Genomic DNA, 22,997 nt, shown 5'->3' on the forward strand with positions numbered 1-22,997 from the left:
GGGAGTCGCCACAGATAGGTAGATATAATTGCTAAGATAGTAAAAACTAAAAACCTGGTAGAAGTAACGTCTGAACAAAATTTGATAATATTAAATTTCATCTATTATGTTCTTATTATCCTAGTATGTTTTCAAAAATATTAACAATTAACATCATTCAAGTACTTTATCAATTTTCTGTAACTTTATTTAATTAAATTTATTGTGTACAAAGAAATAACCTGATATAAATTTATGTTTTTGATATAATCAGATATTAAAATTTTTATAAATCGTGTAAAATAAAATATGCTTAAAATAATTGAAATTTGATTTGATTTACATATAAAAATTTAAACTTACTGAGTTTTGAATAAAAAAAAAAACTATTTTTATAATTTTAGGTTAATTTTCCTATGGAGTTCTAGAATTAACAAAATCATCAGATGTTATTTAGCTGTAAAAGTATTTGGTTTGCATTGGTGACCAGTGTAATAATATCTCTAGGTAAGCCAAAATTTCATAACCAATATGTCTTATTCTATCTTGGAGAATAATATGATTGTAATAATTTAACTGTATCACTTATTTTTGATAATTCAATGGCAATAGATATATATGGCTATATTCAATGGTGTTCATTTAGTAATGTGCGAATTCCCAACAAAATAATTACCAAAATTCCCTAAGTTAAATAAAATTAAAAATATGTCAAAAACCATGAATGCATGTGGAATTATAACATTTTTTTATGAATATTCCAAATCCCACTCCTTTTCAATATCTTTGTTAAATAATTTATATTAATTATTCTAAAATATACCTGTGGCTGATTTTCAAAAACTTATATCTTATTTTTATTAGTTATTCGGGAAAGCAAAAAAAATTAAAAATTTTTCTTGTGAAGTTTGCCATCTTTGAAGTTATTAATCAAATCTTTTTGTTTAAGTTCACTCATTGCTTTTTAGACACAAGACAGAAAACATACTTGGTCATACTAATAATAAAAATTTTAAAAATTTATTTTTGTAACTCATCATTGTTTAGATATGTGCCATAGATTGTTAAACTAAGACTCATGCAATATCTTCAAATGTATAAAATATAATGTAATTTTTTCTTTTCAGAAGCTAATAGTATCCTTCATTTTATAATTTTTATAAAAAAAAAATTGATCTCTATCCCGTTTTTTCCCCTTAATATATACTTGAGTTTTATAAATGGAAATTTATTTTATAACCAGTTTATAAATAAAAATAAATATGTAACTAAGAAAATAACTAGTTAAATGTTCCGCAAATTTTTCTTAAAAAATATTCCTAGTGGCACATCACTAGTTCCATCTATATTGATTTATTACAATCTGAAATGAACAAAATTTTTAATACTTAAAAAAAAAAACCAGTACAGTGAGATCGCGGCACAGTGGGAACGTGGCATAGTTGGGTCAGTATAGATTTAATCTGACAGTGATTAAAATCACTATCATAAGAAACGCTTCGATGCAAATCTGTAGATAATGTTTAATTCTAAGAAATTGGTGAATAATTACAAAAGCATCATCAACTATTTCCTTAATTATATCCAGATTAGTAATTCTTAGATTCAAAAATATAATATAAAATTATATGTAAACATTCAGAACTTAATAAATTTTAATGATTTACTTTAATTAAAAAAAACCAATGAAAAAAAAGTTGTTAAAAAGATCTACTCAATTGAGCGAATTATAAATTTTGATTATAATTGTAAAAATCCATTGTTAAATTCAGGTGAAACTAAAAATCATTTTTTTTTAGAAATGATTTATGTAGCAACGAGTTACAAAAAAATTCGGAATACTAAAGACTGGTAGTGGCTACCAGTAACAACAACTATTTCCTTAATTATATCCAGATTAGTAATTCTTAGATTCAAAAATATAATATAAAATTATATGTAAACATTCAGAACTTAATAAATTTTAATGATTTACTTTAATTAAAAAAAACCAATGAAAAAAAAGTTGTTAAAAAGATCTACTCAATTGAGCGAATTATAAATTTTGATTATAATTGTAAAAATCCATTGTTAAATTCAGGTGAAACTAAAATTCATTTTTTTTTAGAAATGATTTATGTAGCAACAAGTTACAAAAAAATTCGGAATACTAAAGACTGGTAGTAGCTACCAGTAACAACAACTATTTCCTTAATTATATCCAGATAAGTAATTCTTAGATTCAAATATATAAAAACCCAGCACAGGGAGGTCGCGGCACAGTGGTGACGTGGCATAGTTGGATCATGTATAATGATATCTGACAGTGATTAAAATCACTATCAAAAATAAACGCTTCGATGCAAATCTTTAGATAGTGTTTAATTTTAAAAAAATTGGTGTTTTATTCCAAAAGCTACTTGATCTGCTGGTTCCTTATTAATATCTCGATTAAGATAAAGTATGTCGAATGAAAAAGGGTTTATTAAAAAATATTATTTCTCATAAAAAAATTGTGTGGATCCATTCACTTATCAATAAGTTATAGCATTTTAAAGTAAAAAATGTAAATTATAAAATCGAGAATTTTAACACAAAAATAGCATTTGGTAACCATTTTCGCCGTGAAGACAAGTTCAGAGGTCAAATTTTTTTTTTCCATAATAATGTACATTACATTAGCTTTAATTTAAGATATATATAAAAGTGTCAGACCTACCGAAACATTTTCAAAAGTTAAGTTGAAAAAGTTAATTTTTTGTGAAAAAGTTGTCATTTTAAAACCCCCCTGTAGGCATATAAAGGGTCAGATTTACAAAAAAAAAATATACCAAATGATAAGTAAAGACATCAAGCATATATAAAAAAAAAAAAATTATATTGATATGTTCATTTTTGAAAAAGTTACGGCAATTTTTAGTAAAAAAAATTGAAAAAATTTCGAAAATTAGCGATTTTTAAATTTGTAATTTTTTTGGAGGTTTCCCCCATTTATGGGGAACGAGGGAATTTTTTTCAATTTTTAAGGGTAATGTCTTCGACTAGATACGATTTGTGATCTTTTGACGTATCGTTGAAAGAAATCCGTTCGGTGAGAGCTGAGAAAAAGTGGTAACAGACACAAAAAAAAAAACACATAGTAAAACCAATACCTTCTCAGCTTCGCATCGAAGCTAATATAAAATTATATATTATATAATTGTTATATTGTTTTGAAATTATTATTGTTATTGATTTTTAATATGTTAAAAGTAATAATTTTTAACCTTTTTTATTTCGTCCTTAAAAATGAAAGTTTATAATAAAAAAAAATGAAATTGTTAAGATTAATATGCAATCATGAAATTTTATAATTACTATTTACAGTACATTTATCAGAAAAACTCATAATTTTTTGCATTTTTATCGTAATAGAACACTTAAATAGAAATCATAGTAATCATTTCTAATTAACTTTTGGTGTTTAAAAAGATTCTACAATGGAAATATTCAGAACTTAATTAATTTTAATGATTTATTTTAACTAAAAGAACCAATAAAAAAAAGTTGTTAAAAGATTTATTCAATTGAGCGTATTATAAAATTTGATTATAATTATAAAAAATCCATCATCAAATTCAGGTGAAACAAAAAATCATTTTTTTTTTAAATTTATGATATATAGCAACATATTACAAAAAAATTTGGAATATTATAGACTGATAGTAGCACACACAAATAGAGTTCAAAAATTAATAAATTACAAAGTAAAATTATTTTCTTTTGTAGTTGAATACTTTTATCATATTAAATCTAATTCGACAATAAATACTTTAAAAATATTAGAAATGAATGATTTTAATTGTTTGTATGGAAAGAGCTGGTTAAGCTACTTTTTATTTGAATAATGAATTTTTTTTCAATTTTTAAGGGTAATAACTTAAACTAAATACATATTGTAATCATTTGACGTATCGTTGAAAAAAGTAGGTCTAGTGAGGGTTGGCAAAATAAATCGTAGTCACAAAAAAAAACCACATAGTAAAATAATATTAACATGGATATAAATTTCTTCTCACGATGGGGACTATAGTGATGGGATCCTTGATATTTATTGAAATTATTGAATCTAAATGATATAAAAATCAAATGATTTGAAAATTTTTATCTAACTCAAAAAAATGCATAGTATTATTTGCCACAGGCAGATTCGAACCTCGTACCCTTAGCGTGAAAGACACAAGTATTACCGATTCGGAAACTGTACGGTGCTTTTGTCACATGATAAAAATAGCAATTTAAGCTAATTCAAATTTAAAAATTACTTTTTCGAATTTAAAAAGGTAAAAAAATTTTAATAAGTTTAATTTCTTATGTCTTATGAACTTTATTCTATGTCAATTAAATTATATAATATTCATGAAAGTCAGTGTATTCCCCTTGTAAGATATTTTAAAATAAAATAAAATACAAAACCCAGAATTTTAACACAAAAATAGCATACTTTTGAATACGGTAGCCATTTTCACCAAGAAGGAAATGTATATTTTGAATTTTTTTTTTTTCATTGTAAAGTATATAATATAAGATAAAATAAAACTGTGAATATTTCAAAAGTTAAGTTGAAAAAGTTAGTTTTTGTAAAAAGTTGCTATTTTAAATCCCCCCCTGTGAGTAGAATAAGTGTTAGATTTTCAAAAAAAATGATGTTAAATGAAAGGAAATTACCTAAGGTTTCAATACAAAAAAATATTATTTTGATTTGTTCATTTTTGACAAAGTTATGTCAGTTTTAAGTACAAAAAACATCCCGATAGAAGGTGATTTTTATCGTAAACATTACATTTTTTTTAAATTTCGACAGCCATTTGCACATAGAAGATAAGATGTCGGGACAAATTTTTTTTTTTCATTTGATAGTATATAACATAACCTTTGATTTGATATATGTTTAAAGGACGCAGTATTTCCGGAACAATTTCAAAAGTTCAGTTGAAAAAGTTAGTTTTTGTAAAAAGTTGCTATTTTAAATACCCCCTGTGAGAATGTTAAGTGTTAGATTTTCAAAAAGATTATATTAAATAGAAGGGAAATATCTAATGTTTCAATATAAAAAAAAATTATGTTGATTTGTTCATTGTTGAAAAACTTATAGCAGTTTTAAGAAAAAAAATTGAAAAAAACTAAAAAAAATTTAGCGATTTTAAAACTTGTAATTTTTTGGAGATTTCCCCCATTTACAGGGAGCGAGGGAAATTTTTTCAATTTTTAAGATAATGTTTTCAACCAGATACGATTTGTGATATTATGATATATCGTTGAAAGTAATTGGTTCAGTGAGAGCTGAGAAAAAGTGGCAACAGACATAAAAAAAAAAACACATCATGGTAAAATTAATACCTTCTCAACTTCGCATCAAAGCTAATAAGGATTATAATTATTGACCAAATTAAAAAAAAATTAATAAATACTAATCAATTGTTGTGCCTAAATTTTATATGATAATATTACGTTTTAAAAGTACTAATATAATAATATTTAATTTATTATCTTATTCTAAATTTAGATTTTTTAATTCAGTATTTTATTAAAGAAATTAGAAAAAAAATGAATATTATGTATAGAATTCATATTAAAACTTAGAAAGCCTAAACACATTCATAAGTGTAATCTAAAGGAGCTAGAAAGCTTTGCCACTCTACCTAAATTCTGTATGACTCTCCAAAAAATATAAAAATTACAGAGTAATTTATAGAAAAATACTTTATAGAGAGTAAAAATTAAGTTAGTAGCCTAAACATGTTCAAGTTGTATAAATGGACTTAAAATAAAACATAATAATTGCATATTGAATATGTTTATTTCATTACTTTCTATCACTTTTAGTAAATTAATAGTGTTTTATTTTTTGATCCTATTTCATTATGAATTATTGTTAGTGTATAAAGAAAGTAGTTCATAAAATAAATAATTATGTTTAAATTTGTGTAACTAAAAAATAATACATAAAGTAGTTATCATTAAAATAAATTATTTTTTCAAAATTTTATGTTTTAGGTTTATTGTATTTTTCATTAAATTCACCACAAGATGAAATTAAAAGTAGTTTTCAATATAATGATAAGAATATACCGACATATGATATTCAAATACCTGATTCAAGAACACATCTCATAAATAATTTATCCAGAGAACTAGCTCTTGCAAATGAAAAAATTAAAAAGCTGGAAGAAAAAATGCAAGGATTTGATGAACGCATCAAAAAACCATATCCAAATGTCAAATATTTGAATTATCGTTCCAAAAAACGTATACTGGTATTTATTTAAATATATGGTAACAGTAACTTAAAAAATATCATATTTATGATTAAAATAATGATATTTAGGTAACTGGTGGTGCAGGCTTTGTTGGATCTCATCTTATTGATAAATTAATGAAAGCTGGTCATGATATAACTGTAGTTGATAACTTCTTTACTGGTGTCAAAGCTAATGTTGAACAATGGATTGGACATGCTAACTTTGAATTAATTCATCAAGATATTGTTAACCCATTATTTGTTGAAGTTGATGAAATTTATCATTTAGCTTCACCTGCTTCTCCTCCTCATTATATGTTTAATCCTGTCAAGACTATTAAAACAAACACTATTGGAACAATAAATATGTTAGGTAAATAATTTATGGAGAGAGCTTTAATTTACAACATTATTTCCCAACTTTAATGTAATTGAGACTATTATTAATGGTAACACGATAGAAACCAAAAAATTGCATTAAAATTAAAAATAATTGCATTTAAACTATAGTAAACATTTTTAAAATTAGCTTTTTTTCTATCCCTCATTGTTTTTAAGCTTCAATGCCATCCTGAGAAGGTATTAGTTTTATTATGATGTGTTTTTTTTTTTTTTTGTGTCTATTACCACTTTCTCAGCTCTCACCAAACCGATTTCTTTCAATGGTATGTCAAAAGATCACAAATTGTATCTAATCAAAGACATTACCCACAAAAATTGAAAAAAATTTCCCTCATTCCCCGTAAATGAGGAAAATCTCCATAAATTACTAATTTAAAAAACGATAATTTTCGAAATTTGTTCAACTTTTTAATACTGCAAAACTTTTTAAAAAATGACCAAATCAATATCATTTTTTTATAAATGCATAATGTTTTTACTTATTATTTGATATATTTTTTTTATAAATCTGACCCTTTACCTGCCCGCAGGGAGGGATTTAAAATAACTACTTTTTCATGAAAAATTAATTCATATAACTTAACTTTTGAAAATGATACGGAAATACTGACACTTTTATATATACCTTAAATTAAAACTTATATATGTAATTTTGTTCAATAATAAGTTGATCGATTCTACAATAAAGTGGTTTATTAATATTAAATTGTATAACAAATACACACATAAACAATAAACAATAAAGAATCGATAATTTAAAACTTATTACTGTATAGTCTTTAAATTATATAAAATAAAAATAATTATTAATTACTAAAAATGTTACCATAGATTTTACACCTTCAATCTATATGATAATACAAATTACAACAGTGATCACAGTGTCCCTATAAACAGTGCCGCCACTGTTATATATAATATACTTTATTTTGAAATAAATATAGTTTAAAAAAACTAAAAAACACGCTTTTAAAGTACATCGAACTAAAAAGTTAAAAATAATTTTTATAATAAGCTTAAAACAATAATATACGAAAAGTACTAGTATTATTGTGATAAAAGCGTCGGGCGCTCAATATACGAAAAATATGGCACAAAGCACCCACTTTGAAATTTTAATTAGCTTAAATAGCCATTTCTTTCAGCAGACGGTAGCGATGTACAAGGTTCCAACCCATGTATAGTAAGGAATCTTTACATTTTTTTCTTAATTACTATTATTTCTATTAAAATTATCTGTTACGATAAAAATATTGAGATATTCTGATAAATTTACTATAAAAATTATAAAATTTCCTATTTAATCATGTCAATTTCAAACTTGCAACTTATACCCAAAGTTATGGTAATAAATTATTTTTTTTTATTATAAACTTTCACAAAAATCAAAATCAGTATTAATTTAAAATAATTTTTTTTTGTTCTTAATTTTTTTATATGTAAATACTTATTGTTAACACGCTTATATTAGTTTCACCTGTATGTATGTATGTATGTATGTTTGTAACTCTCCAAACGTCACGCGTTATCGCATATTCCGTCGTCTAGACTAGACTGTTATACGCATTCACCCCTCCCCACGCCTCGCTCACAACACGACGGCACACTATTCCTATAAAAATTTATTTTTAGTTATCGTACCCGTACACGCGTGCTTGTCATCAATATTATATATATATAAACAAATTTTTATTTTGACTGACCAATACCGCCCGCGTCTAATGCGCCTTACGTATATATATTTATATATTCCTACCACCGTTTATACCTCAGGTATAACGTTAGTCCGACCCGCGCCCCACAAAATACGGTTATACCTAGTGCATGATACGTTTACGTACTTAAGTTTGCATTATTTGTATATATACAGAGTGTTCAGTAAGTCAGGAAACGGGTTTGTTTGTAACAATGAGAACACCCTATATTCTAATTACTATTAAAATTTATATATTAACACGATTTATTTTAATTAAGAGATATAAAGTATTCATTCCGATTACGATGGATGATTTCCGTATCGTCATTTTTCGTCACTACCTCCACGTTCCGGGAGTGAGTAATTTACGCGCCTGCTGCTTTCTTTGGATGTGGTAGCAGTTTCTCAGACTCCCTCCCCGGAATCGAACCCTGATTTCCCGTTACCCGTAACAACCATGATATTGATAGTAACTACTATCATAACATGAAACTAAAAAGTAAAAAATAAATATAGTTTAAAAAACTAAAAAAACACGCTTTTAAAGTACNTAACTAAAAAGTGAAAAATAAATATAGTTTAAAAAAACTAAAAAACACGCTTTTAAAGAACATCGAACTAAAAAGTTAAAAATAATTTTTAAAATAAGTTAAAAATAATTATGAACAAAAAATACTAGTATTATTGTGATAAAAGCGTGGGTGCTTCGTGTCATATTTCTCGTATATTGAGCGCCCCACGCTTTTATCACAATAATACTAGTATTTTTTGTTCATAATTATTTTAAAAATTATTTTTAACTTTTTAGTTCGATGTGCTTTAAAAGCGTGTTTTTTTAGTTTTTTAAACTATATTTATTTTTTACTTTTTAGTTTCATGTTATGATAGTAGTTACTATCAATATCATGGTTGTAACGGGTAAAGGGGAATCAGGGTTCGATTCCGGAGAGGGAGTCTGAGAAACGGCTACCACATCCAAGGAAAGCAGCAGGCGCGCAACGTGGAGGTAGTGACGTAAAATGACGATACGGGAATCATCCTTTGTAATCGGAATAAATACCCTATATATCTCTTAATGAGAATAAAGTATAAGTTTTAATAGTAATTAGAATATATATATACATGTAAAGCGACTTAAGTACGTAAACGTATCATGCACGAGGTATAGCTGTGTTTTGTTGGCGGGCGGGGCGCGAGGCATATATGGCGGCAGCGGCGTCGGTTGTAGGGATATATAAATGAATATTAACATATACGTATATATATGTATATATATATTAATATTAGCGGCGATGGTAAGAATATATAATCTTCGCATAATATCGTGGCACTTTCGTTGGCGTCGACGACGCGATGTCCGGCGTGATCCTCGGGCGTCAAAAGGTTAGCAGCGTTGATGGCGACGGTGCGCGAGTGGAGATCGGTTTATTGACGTTGCCACTTTGACAACAGGAAGAATACTACGGTATCATTAGCGGCGGTACGTCGTCGGCCGTGCGGCACTTGCTGAACTTTGCACCGCGGCGTATAACGCGCGGTGTTGGTCAGTCAAATACTCAAAATTATACANTAACTACTATCATAACATGAAACTAAAAAGTAAAAAATAAATATAGTTTAAAAAACTAAAAAAACACGCTTTTAAAGCACATCGAACTAAAAAGTTAAAAATAATTTTTAAAATAAGTTTAAAATTATTTTTAATTTTTTAGTTCGATGTGCTTTAAAAGCGTGTTTTTTTAGTTTTTTAAACTATATTTATTTTTTACTTTTTAGTTTCATGTTATGATAGTAGTTACTATCAATATCATGGTTGTTACGGGTAACGGGAAATCAGGGTTCGATTCCGGGGAGGGAGTCTGAGAAACGGCTACCACATCCAAGGAAAGCAGCAGGCGCGTAAATTACTCACTCCCGGAACGTGGAGGTAGTGACGAAAAATGACGATACGGAAATCATCCCTCGTAATCGGAATGAATACTTTATATCTCTTAATTAGAATAAATCGTGTTAATATATTAATTTTAATAGTAATTAGAATATATATATTTATACAAATAATGCGACTTAACTACGTAAAAGTATCATGCACTAAGTATAGCTGTGTTTTATGGCCGGGCGGGTCGGACTAACGTTATACCCGAGGTATAAACGGCGGTAGGAATATATATATATATACGTAAGGCGCATTAGACGCGGGCGTTATTGGTCAGTCAAAATAAAAATTTGTTTACATATATATAATATTGATGACAAGCACGCGTGTACGGGTACGATAACTAAAAATAAATTTTTATAGGAATAGTGTACCGTCGTATTGTGAGNAAATAAATATAGTTTAAAAAACTAAAAAAACACGCTTTTAAAGTACATCGAACTAAAAAGTTAAAAATAATTTTTAAAATAATTATGAACAAAAAATACTAGTATTATTGTGATAAAAGCGTCGGGCGCTCAATATACGAAAAATATGGCACAAAGCACCCACGCTTTTATCACAATAATACTAGTATTTTTTGTTCATAATTATTTTAAAAATTATTTTTAACTTTTTAGTTCGATGTACTTTAAAAGCGTGTTTTTTTAGTTTTTTAAACTATATTTATTTTAAACTATATTTTTTAATAATAAGTAATAATATTAAAACTTGAAAGTGATAGAAAAAGTTTAATTGCATATTTGAAAAACATTAAAAAAAGTACATTTTTATTTCTGATGAAAGTTCCTTGTAGTCCAGTGTATAAAACTTTTAACTTTATTATAAGTAACAAACATTATTGAAAAGTATTGTGTCAAGCTCTTTAAATTTTTATACATGTTAAAAGTAAAGAAATATACTACTTTATTATTTATAATATCTCCATGAAAATTACAATATTAAATTATTGAATATCAATTTCATACTAAATGTAATTATTTTAATTATATTTATTCATATATTATAATTATAAATCAAATAACTAATAGGGTTAGAATTAAGGGAATAAGAGTTATTGTTGCTTTTGAAATAATCTACTGATTTCTTAAAGTTATACATTATTTACAGATTTGCATCGAACTGTTTTTATGATAGTGATTTTAATCATTCCGTGATATCATTTATACTTTTTCAAATACTATATCATGTCCATTCTATGCCGTAATTTTACTTTACTATCGTTTTTTATATTTTTCTGCGTGATGTAATTTCTATGTTGAAATAATAATATTAATCAATCAAATTTATGTTGAATAGAAAATTGTATTTGTATTTTAACTAACATGTTAGTTATAAATATTTTCAGTGAGAAATTTTGCAGCTTTCAATGTCAATCCAATAAGTATTTATTTATCTATTAATTGCAAATGATAAAATCCAATTCCAATTTCATAACTAAAGTAACAATAAACTAATGAAAGTCAGAATAATTGAATTAAAAAAATTAACCTTTTTTTTTTTTTTTTTTTTTTTGTACAATATTTTTATATTAACAATTTTATTTATTTATTTATTTTATTTAATCAACAAATTAAAGTATAATACAATATTCAAATAGGCTTAATTAATAATAAATAGTTTAATGAAATGAATTAATTAGAACCAGACATTGTGATAGCAACAAAGTAAGAAAAATAAAATAAAAACAGTAAAAATTGTGCTAAGTAAAAGTGGGCAAAGCTAGTTATTAAGTAGAAAGCCTATTCTATGTAGACTCTACATATTCTAAATTGTTGAGAATTATTGTGATTATAAAAAGTGTTATGTGATGTTACAGTATAGAGTGTTCTTTCTGGTAGGATAACTAGAGACATAGAATGAAATGGAAAATAAAAGGTCAGGGGTATCAATATATCCTCTAATGAGCGAAGTAACAAAAGAAAGTTTTGCATTAACTCATCTGGTGTCTATGGTAGGTATATTAAGGGAAGAACAGACAAGGAAACAGTCATGAAAGGAATGAGAAATTTTTAGAACAAAGGCAGCATAGAAAATAAAGTGACTTTGAACTCATGAATGTTGGAGTTTGTCACATGCCAAATGTGGAATGTCACAAAACAACTCAATATTCTATAGTAGAACAAACCAATGCGAAAAAATTTCGCTATAAAAAGACTAGCACATATAATTTTGATACAAATTTATCATAGAAGTAACAAAATATAAAACTACTTAACAGATATTTTCTCTGTAAAATTTACAATATTATAATTTGTTTTTGTTATAGTTATAACTTTGGCTACTATGGCCATTAACCATAATACTAAGTTATTGAATATCAATTGCATACTAAATTTAGTTGCTATACTAAGTATTTATACCTGTATTACATTTACATTAATAAACTATAGGTCTCGCCAAACGAGTAGGTGCCAAAGTGTTAATAGCTAGTACCTCTGAAGTGTATGGTGACCCTGAAGTACATCCACAACATGAAACTTACTGGGGTCATGTAAACCCTATTGGTAAAAAAAAAGATTTTTTTGCATTAATATGTAAAGGAGTCAGAATCAAAGTAATAACTAATAACTTTGTTACGCCTTTTATTTCATCGATAGAAGTGTTATTATATGATACAAGTGGTAGCAATTAATAAAAATGGTTCTGATAAAATACATTCATAAAAGTGTTATCACAAATAATTATTCCTTTTGTTTAATAAAATTAGTATATTTTTAAAATGTTAGTTATCATCTTTGTCCACTGATCTCTTATCTTACTTGTGATATGACAAACTATCAGAAATCTTAAATTTGGGATATTTTTTTTATATTTATTTATATGTACATTTTAGTAGAAAATCTACATTTAAAGTCAGATGTTGTCATATTACTAATATTTTATAATAATTCCATTGAAAATAATCTAAAGTACTTACTAAAAATAGGACCACGTGCGTGTTATGATGAAGGTAAAAGAGTTTCTGAAACTCTTAGTTATGCCTATGCTAAACATGAAAAAGTTTCTGTGAGAGTTGCCCGAATTTTCAACACATATGGACCACGTATGCACATGGATGATGGCCGTGTAGTGTCCAACTTCATCGTTCAAGCTCTCCGAAATGAATCAATTACAGTAAGAACACATTTTTAAAAACTTATTAAAAATACTAATTTTTTCAAAAATATAAACAAAATCATTATTTGAAATAAATACTAATAAATAAATAACGAATAATAAATGGTTTTATAGGTTTATGGTTGTGGTAATCAAACACGATCATTTCAATTTGTATCTGATCTTGTTGATGGCCTGATATCATTAATGGAATCTAATTATACACAACCGGTTAATCTTGGTAATCCAACGGAACACACAATTAATGGTATAATTTATACTTCTTTAGTTATTTAAAAAAATTATGATTGTTAGAGAATTTTTTTTTTTAATATGTAACAAAATTAAATTTATGATTTCGTTAAATGTTAATGACAAGTGTATTCAGCTATGATAGTAAAATCTCAAATTAAATTAATTTTAGAATTGAAAAATAAATTCATTCTAAATAATAACTTTCTGGTCTGTATTTGTTGACGTTGCTGTCTTTTTGTTAGCAGACGGTTCACCAAATGTCCCGTTGTGTCGCATTGCGACTTTCAAGTTTGACGATTCTTCTGCAAAGTTCACGCTCTTGTTTCAACAGGTTGTCCGTATGATTCCTGTTCGTCCTAAGTTCGTTATTTTGTGATATTTGTATGTTTTTATCCATGTAGAGAAATTAAGATCCATCACAGCAGAGCTCGATACTATGATAAGGCTGTATACTCTATGGTGCGCCAGGTGCCATAGAGGAGGATCCCAATGGTCATTTTACCTTTTGGCTAACCACTTTGTGACAAGTTAGGAAGCCTTTTACTTGATATTGCTGGGTTAGGGGACCTATTCGCTGTTAGCAAGCAGATATGCGAGGCCTACCAGTCCCAACTAATCAATGTCAAACCGGTTAAAAGTAGTGGTACATATAACAACTAGGGTCCGCGGGGTTATTAAGCCCGTGATCCTTACGGATCCTCATGCGAGATCGAGTGTAATGTAAATGTTATATATTTTTAGTCCAAGGGGTAAAATGTATTTCTGAAATTAGGGGTTCTTAAGTTTTTGTTTTCGTTGTGATAGCCCGTTGACGTTTCAAACTATAATTCGCAATTTACTATTCATTTCTTATTTTAGCTTCGATGCGAAACTGAGAAAGTATTAATTTTACTATGATATGTTTTTTTTTTATTTTATTATTTTTTTTTTTTGTGTGTCTGTGAACGTTCAATCTCAGCTCTTGCTGGGCCGATTTTGATGAAGAATATGTCAAAAGATCCCAAATCGTATCTAGTCGAAGACGTTACCCTTAAAAATTGAAAAAAATTCCCTCGTTCCCCGTAAATGGGGAAAATCCCCCAACAAATTACAAATTTAAAATTCGCTAATTTATTCAATTTTTTTATTTAAAACTGCTATAACTTTTTTTAAAATGACCGAATCAATATAATTTTTTTTTATAGATACCTTAGGTATTTACCTATCATTTTATATATTTTTGTGAACATTTGACCCTTTACCAGCCCACAGGAAAGGGTTTCAAAATGATAACATTTTTACAAAAAATTAACTTTTTCAACTTAACTTTTGAAAATGTTCCGGCAAGACTGACACTTTTATATATACCTTAAATTAAAGCTTATGTAATATAATTTTTTTTTGAAAAAAAAAAATTGACCTCTAAGGACTTGTCTTCATTGTAAAAATGACTACCGTAATTCAAAAATATGCTATTTTTGTGTTAAAATTCTGGGTTTTGTATTTTATTTTAAAATACCTGACAAGGGGAGTACACTGATTTTCAGAAATATTATATAAATTAAATTGATATAGCATAGAAGTTTAAATTTATTTAAATTTTTTTGTTTTTTGAAGTCGAGAAAAATAACTTTGAAATTTAAATTAGCTTAAATAGCCATTTTGTTCAGGCGACGGTAGTGATGTATAGTTGCAGTATCTGTAAAACTTAAGTCTTACGCGATTGGGGTACAAGGTTCCAACCCGCGTATGGCAAGGAATTTTTTGCATTTTTTCTTAATTCTTTTAAGTTAAAATAAATATTCAACTCTATCCTATCACTGTAGTCGCCAATTGCGAGAATAAATTTCTTATTCATATTAAAATTATTTTACTATATTTTAAGTTTTAGCTTCGATGCAAAGCTGAGAATATATTTTTTTGTGACTATCATTCATTTTCTCTGCTCTAACTTGACTTACTTTTTTCAACCATACGGTAAATGATTACAATTCCTATATAGTTGAAGATATTATCCTTAAAAATTGAAACAAAATTCCTTATTCAAATAAAAAGTAGCTTAACCAGCTTTTGCCATACAAACAATTAAAATCATTCATTTCTAATATTTTTAAAGTATTTATTGTCGAATTAGATTTAATATGATAAAAGTATTCAACTACAAAAGAAAATAATTTTACTTTGTAATTTATTAATTTTTGAACTCTATTTGTGTGTGCTACTATCAGTCTATAATATTCCAAATTTTTTTGTGACATGTTGCTATATAAATCATAAATTAAAAAAAAAAAAAATGATTTTTCGATTCATCTGAATTAACAATGTATTTTTATAATTATAATCAAATGTTATTATACGCTCAATTCAGTAAATCTTTTTACAACTTTTTGATTGGTTTTTTTTAGTTAATGTAAATTATTAAAATTAATTAAGTTCATATTTCAATTGCAGAATCTTTTCAAACACCAAAAGTTACTAGGAAATTATTACTATTACTTCTATTTAAGTTATCTATTACGATAACAATGCAAAAAAATATTGAGCTTTTCTGATAAATTTACAATAAACGGTAATTATAAAACTTTCTGAATGCATATTAATCTTAACGATACAATTTTTTTTAATTCTCATAAAATTTTCTATTTAATGATGTCAATTTCAAACTTGCAAATTGAGATAAAAGTTATGGTAATAAATTAATTTCTTTTTATTATATACTTTCACAAAAATCAACTTTTNCTTGCAAATTGAGATAAAAGTTATGGTAATAAATTAATTTCTTTTTATTATATACTTTCACAAAAATCAACTTTTAAGGATTAAAAAAATAGGTTAAATATGTCATTTTCCTTATTTTTAACATATTAATAATCAAAATCAGTATTAATTTAAAACAATTTTTTTTGTTTTTAATTATTTTTTTTTTTATGTAAATACTTATTTTTAAATATTAAGTAATTATATTATAACTTAGAAGTAATAAAAAAAGTTTAATTGAATATTTGAAAATATTGCGATAAGTAGATTTAGAAAAGTATATTTTTGTTTTTGATGAAAGTTCCTTGTAGTCCAGTGTATAAATCTTATAACTTTATTATAAGTAACAAACATTTTTTATTGAAAACTATTCCATCAAGCCCTTTAAATTTTTATAAGCTTTTAAAGTAAAAAAATATACAACTACTTTATTATTTTTACAATATCTCCGTGAAAATTACAATATTAAATTATTGAATATCAATTTCATNTGTATACATGTGAATTACATTGAATATCAATTTCATACTAAATTTAATTATTATAATTATTATTTATTCATATATTATAATTAGAAGTCAAATAATTAATCGAGATAAAATTAAGGGAATAAGAGTTATTGTTGCTTTTGAAATAATCTACCGATTTCTTAAAATTAAACACTATCTAAAGATTTGGATCGAAACGTTTCTTATGATTGTGATTTTAATCACTCCCAGATATCTATACTTGTTCATATACCTCGTTCATACTTTGCCGCGACCCTATTGTGCTATTGTTTTTTAACACGCTTATATTAGTTTCACGTGTATGTTTGTTTGTAACTCTTTACGGGCCACGTGTTAATATTCTCGAGTATCCCGTCGTCTATGACCTTGAGACTAGACTGTCGTAACGCATTCACCCCACCCCGCTCACCACTCTCCGGAACTCTATTCCTGTTATATTTTATATAATATACAGGGTATTCAGTAAGTCAGGAAACGGGTTTCTATTGTTCTCATTGTTACAAACAATGAGAACAATAGAAACCCGTTTCCTGACTTACTGAATACTCTGTATATATTTTGTTATAATTTTATTTTTTGGTTTTCGTACCCATATATATGTGCGTATCATCAATATTATATTTTAATATAAACAAATTTTTATTGTTTATTATTAGTTATAAACATTTAAAGATTCAAATTTTTTTGAGTTAATATTCATGTATAATACATAAGGGATTACAACCACAGGTAACTAATTGGTTTTTTATGACGATATTAGGAAGCATATATCCTTTATTATCAATGATAATAAGACAGATTGTTGTGAGTTAATAAACACACTAACTGGCAATACAGAAATTATATCTATTGATAGTGATAATTGACAATAAACACTCCGTGACTGTAACAGCGAATCATAAAAACTAAAAAGTTAAAAATAATTTGTTTTTTGACTATTTTTGTCATTAGAATTTAATTTTTTCTATTTTGGATGTGAGTGTTTTCACTTGTATAATAGCCTTTTTCTGCTAATTTTAACCCTTTAATTACAACACGACATTTTTTTTAACTGATATCTGTGATACTCATTTTTTTTTTTTTCATAATTTTAATATTGCCGTTAAATAGTTTTTAACTGTTGTTTATGACCAATGACTTTTTCGAGAGTTACACCCAAAATTATGTTGATATTGATATGTTTACATCAGAAGCAGATATTTATTTATAAATTTTTGGAGCCAGTTTGAATAAATATTTTATATTATTTTCATTTTTTTTTTTTTTTTGTGGACTAATAAAGCATCTATGCTATAGCCCGATTTATTGTCAATAATATTTTCATTACTATTTCGTATTTGACTTTATGCTGATTAACTTGTTAAGTTGTCAACTGTTCAATGCTCGCTTGGAGTTCTACTACCATTTTTCTTAACGATTCATTTTCGCTTTGTAATTGATTCAAAATACTTTGATCGCTTATAATTTAGTTTTGCTGAATAATTATACAGTAGAACTTCATTAATCCGGACTTCGCTTAATCCGGACAGCTGTCTAATAATACGAAAAATACCCAGTTTATGCCGTAGACTAAAATAAACATAAAGGCAAGTTCCTCGAATTTCCCATAAGTAGATATATTCTTATCTACCGTCATTAAAGTTATCATAAACTATGTATTAGTAATTTATATTTTGATCATTATTATATATATATACATAATTCTATTCACATTAAATATGTAATGTTTTTGCTGGACCTAATATCATGTTGCAATATGTATATATTATATCATATATAGTATTTAGTATAATATAATATTCTTAAATCTATAATACGGACATGTTTTTTGGTTATTTTGTTTAATCCGGACTTTCATTAAATCAGACAATCTAGAGCCCTTATTAGTCCGTATTAATGAGGTTCTACTGTATTTTTAAACCGAATTTATTGTTGACAAAAAAACGGCGGCACGAGACGTCGCACGCAATATGAACTAAAACTATGTTAATACACATGATACTTATTTGTAGTAAGCGAAATGATTTTCCGTTACATAATATTTGTTAAATAGTACGCGTAAATTCGACACTTAACAAGGAAGATACGTATTGCTTTCAACAAATAAATCGTTTTGTAATTTGAACTAATTTTAGCTTCGATGCGAAGCTGAGAAGGTATTGGTTTTACTAAGATGTGTTTTTTTTTGTGTCTGTTACCACTTTTTCTCAGCTCTCACCGAACCGATTTCTTTCAATGATACGTTAAAAGATCACAAATCGTATCTAGTCGAAGACAATACCCTTAAAAATTGAAAAAAATTCCCTCGTTCCCCCTAAATGGGGGAAACCTCCAAAAAAATTACAAATTTAAAAATCGCTAATTTTCGAAATTTTCGAAATTTTTTTTACTTAAAAGTGCCATAACTTTTTCAAAAATGAACATATCAATATAATTCTTTTTTATATATATATGCATAATATCATTACCTTTCATTTTGTATATTTTTTTCATAAATTTAACCCTTAACCTACACACAAGGGGGGATTTAAAATGATAACTTTTTCACAAAAAATTAACTTTTTCAACTTAATTTTTGAAAATGTTCCGGAAGGTCTGACACTTTTATATATATCTTAAATTAAAGCTAATGTAATTTACTTTATTATGCGAAAAAAAAATTTCGGACTTTATTTTATCTTCACGGTGAAAATGGCTACCGAATGCTATTTTTGTGTGAAAATTTTCGATTTTGTATTTTACATTTTTAACTTTATTATGCTATAACTTTTTGAAAAATGTATGGATCAGTACAATTTTATCACGGGTAGTAGTATTTATATACATCTTTCATTTGACATACTGTTTTTTTAAATCGGACCATTTCCCTATATACGAGAGCGGTTCAAATCTAAAAAATGCTAATGTAATATACTTTATTATGCAAAAAAAAAATTTCGGACTTTATCTTCATGGTTATCTTCATGGTGAAAACAGACATCAAACTTTATCAAACATGATGTCTTTACCTATCATTTGGTATATTTTTTTTATAAATCTGACTTTTTACCTGCTTAAAGGGGGGGATTTAAAATGACAACTTTTTCACAAAAAATTTACTTTTTCAACTTAAATTTTGAAAGTGTTCCGGAAAGTCTGACACTTTTATATATATCTTAAATTAAAGCTAATGTAATTTACTTTATTATGCGAAAAAAAAATTTCGGACTTTATTTTATCTTCACGGTGAAAATGGCTACCAAATGCTATTATTGTGTGAAAATTCTCGATTTTATTTTTTACATTTTTAACTTTATAATGCTATGACATATTGAAAAGTGTATGGATCAACATTATTTTTTTATGAGAAATAATATTTTTTAATAATCCCTTTTTCATTCTACATACTTTATCTTAATTAGGATATTAATAATGAACTAGCAGATCATGTAGCTTTTGGAATAGTATACCAATTTTTTAAAATTAAACACTATCTAAAGATTTGCATCGAAGGGTTTTTTTTTGATAGTGATTTTAATCACTGTCAGATATCATTATACTTGATCCATCTATACCACGTCACCTCTGTGCCGCGACCCCCCTGTGCTGAGTTTTTATAACTGCAGTAACAAAATGAAAAATTTTTATTTTAATTGCTTTAGTTTATTCTGCTATATAGTTTTTTAACGTTAGATTTTTTTTCTAGTGTTAAAAGACATATTTTAGTATTACATTTTATTAAAACTATATTTTAAAACTATTTACAATAGTTGAGTCAAGAAATATAACAGACAAAAATAATATTTTATTTTTGTTAATATATATATATTATTAGCATTTAATTTAGTAAAAATTGTACTAAATAAGTTATATTTAGTCAATAATAAGGTTTTTAATTGTCCTGAACTGATTAAAAATATAAATTGATTGGTCACTTTATGTCACATGCTTAGGTTATCTAACAATATAAATTTTGATAGTAAATTTAAATTTCGTCTTTCATACCAATGTTATATATTTATTTTAAATTGAAATAATTAAATATTTATTATTGTACTATTGTAATCAAAGTCTGATAATTTTTCATATATTTTTAGTTATTAGTAATTATCCCATAAGCTTATGTTTGATTTTATTGCCTTTTAAACGTAATAATATTAATAATAAAAATGTATTTAAAGAATTTGCTATCATCATTAAAGATTTAGTTGGAGGAAAAAGCAAAATAATAACTACTCCAGCAGTTGAAGATGATCCACAAAGGAGAAAACCAGATATAACTAGAGCTATGACTTATCTAAATTGGAAACCTAGGGTAAAATGTAATATTTGTTATTACATAGGATAAATATATATATATATATAGAATAATAAATATTTTTCTATATATTATAACTATCTTTAATTTATATTATATTCATTATTGCTTCTTGAATTATATTTAATAAAATTAAAATTAAAACTACAATAAAAATATTATTAATTAAAAAAAAATATTTAACTCAAAAAACCACAAAAAAGTTACTAAAAAATCGCGGACATGTATTTCGGGAACAATATTACCATTATCAACGCTAAAAACATACAGAATGTGTTTAGCGTTGATAATGGTAATATATTTTTTTTAGTTTTTAATTAAAAATATATTTATTTAATAGTGTTTTAATTTTAAATAATATTAGCCACAAGTGATAAATTTTTTTTGTATAATTAATAAATGCTACTTAATTAAAACTAGCTGCTGCTAATATTAAATAAATGCTTCTATAATTGTAAATGAATAATTGTTTATTGATTAATAATTGACAAATATTTTTGTAAAATATTTTTTAGACTATTGTATAATCAAAAAAATTAATTTAAGAGTTATTAAATTATATGTATACATGTGAATTACACATATTTTTTGATTTTTAGGTTGGATTAAAAGAAGGTTTGAAAATTACTATTGGCCATTTTAGAAAAGAATTGAGAAAATCACAAAATAAATTTAAATAAGAAAAAAATTTAATAAAATGAGGAAGCAAATCATAATTATTTTTAAATGTTTTAATTGTCTGTGATTTAATTAGTTGTTCAATTTATATTGTTTTATATGATTTAAATTTAATTGTTATTACGTGTTATTTATTTTATTTAAATAATGTAGATAGGAAGATTATATTAAAAATGAACTTATTAATAAACTCTTAATATTTTTTTAAATTATAATAATTTATTTTACTATTAATGTTAATTTTAGCTCGATGCGAAGCTGAAATAAAGCAACTTTTTTAAAAATCTAACTTTTTCAACTTAATTTTTGAAAATATTACGGAATTACTGCGTCCTTAAAACATATATCAAATTAAAGCTTATTTTATGTACTAGAAAATGATAAAAAAAAATTTGTCCCGACACTATCTTTTGCATGCAAACGCTGCCGTAGTTGAAAAAATGCTATTTTTGTGTTAAAATTTTCGATTTTCAATTTTAAATTTTCAACTTTAAAATGCTATAATTTTTCGAAAAATGTATGTATCATCACAAATTTTTTTTTCTAAATACATTATAAGTACACCTTTCATTTGACATACATTTTATTAAAATTGGACAACTTCCCTATATATAGGGCGCGTTCAAAACATGAAAAATTGTATAAAAAGTAAAACTTTTTCAACTTAACTTTTGAAAATGTTCCGGAAATACTGATACTTTTATATGTATTTTAAATTAAAGCTTATGTAATATACTTTATTATGAAAAAAAAATTTGTCCCGACATCTTATAGACTATGAGTAAATTGCCACCGAAAATATAATATTTGTTTTGATGTGTTTTTTTTTAGCTTCGATGCGAAGCTGAGAAGGTATTAATTTTACCATGATGTGTTTATTTTTTTTTTTATTTTTTTATTTTTTTTTTTGTGTCTGTCACTACTTTTTCTCAGCTCTCACTGGACCGATTTCTTTTAACAATACGTCAAAAGATCACAAATTGTATCTAGTTGAAGACATTACCCTTAAAAATTTAAAAATTTTCCCTCGTTCCCCGCAAATGGGGGAAATATCCAAAAAAATTACAAATTTAAAAATCGACAAATTTTGTCATTTTTTTCACTTTTTTTTCTTAAAACTTCCATAACTTTTTCAAAAATCAACAAATCAA

At 25.7% G+C, this 22,997-nt stretch overlaps 1 protein-coding gene across 6 annotated transcripts; it reads left to right on the forward strand.

Moving 5' to 3' along the window:
* The first annotated feature begins 4 nt into the window (after positions 1-4).
* LOC126910477 (UDP-glucuronic acid decarboxylase 1) lies at positions 5-22,055 on the forward strand. 6 transcript variants are annotated; one of them, XM_050693083.1, is made up of 9 exons: positions 5-123; positions 384-486; positions 5,995-6,254; positions 6,326-6,611; positions 12,666-12,779; positions 13,202-13,389; positions 13,507-13,639; positions 21,032-21,165; positions 21,768-22,055. In XM_050693083.1, the coding sequence occupies exons 2-9, from the start codon at positions 426-428 to the stop codon at positions 21,846-21,848; spliced, it is 1,257 nt and encodes a 418-aa protein (XP_050549040.1). In that variant the 5' UTR covers positions 5-123; positions 384-425; the 3' UTR covers positions 21,849-22,055. The 6 variants fall into 6 exon arrangements, with proteins under 6 accessions (XP_050549040.1, XP_050549041.1, XP_050549044.1 ...); XM_050693084.1 differs by having other exon boundaries at positions 47-161; XM_050693087.1 differs by lacking the exons at positions 5-123; positions 21,768-22,055 and adding an exon at positions 16,057-16,174 and having other exon boundaries at positions 221-486; positions 21,032-21,167.
* The last annotated feature ends 942 nt before the right edge of the window (positions 22,056-22,997 follow it).

The sequence above is a fragment of the Daktulosphaira vitifoliae genome, unplaced genomic scaffold (assembly GCF_025091365.1).
Source record: "Daktulosphaira vitifoliae isolate Bord-2020 unplaced genomic scaffold, ASM2509136v1 Scaffold_1, whole genome shotgun sequence".
Taxonomy (NCBI): domain Eukaryota; kingdom Metazoa; phylum Arthropoda; class Insecta; order Hemiptera; family Phylloxeridae; genus Daktulosphaira; species Daktulosphaira vitifoliae.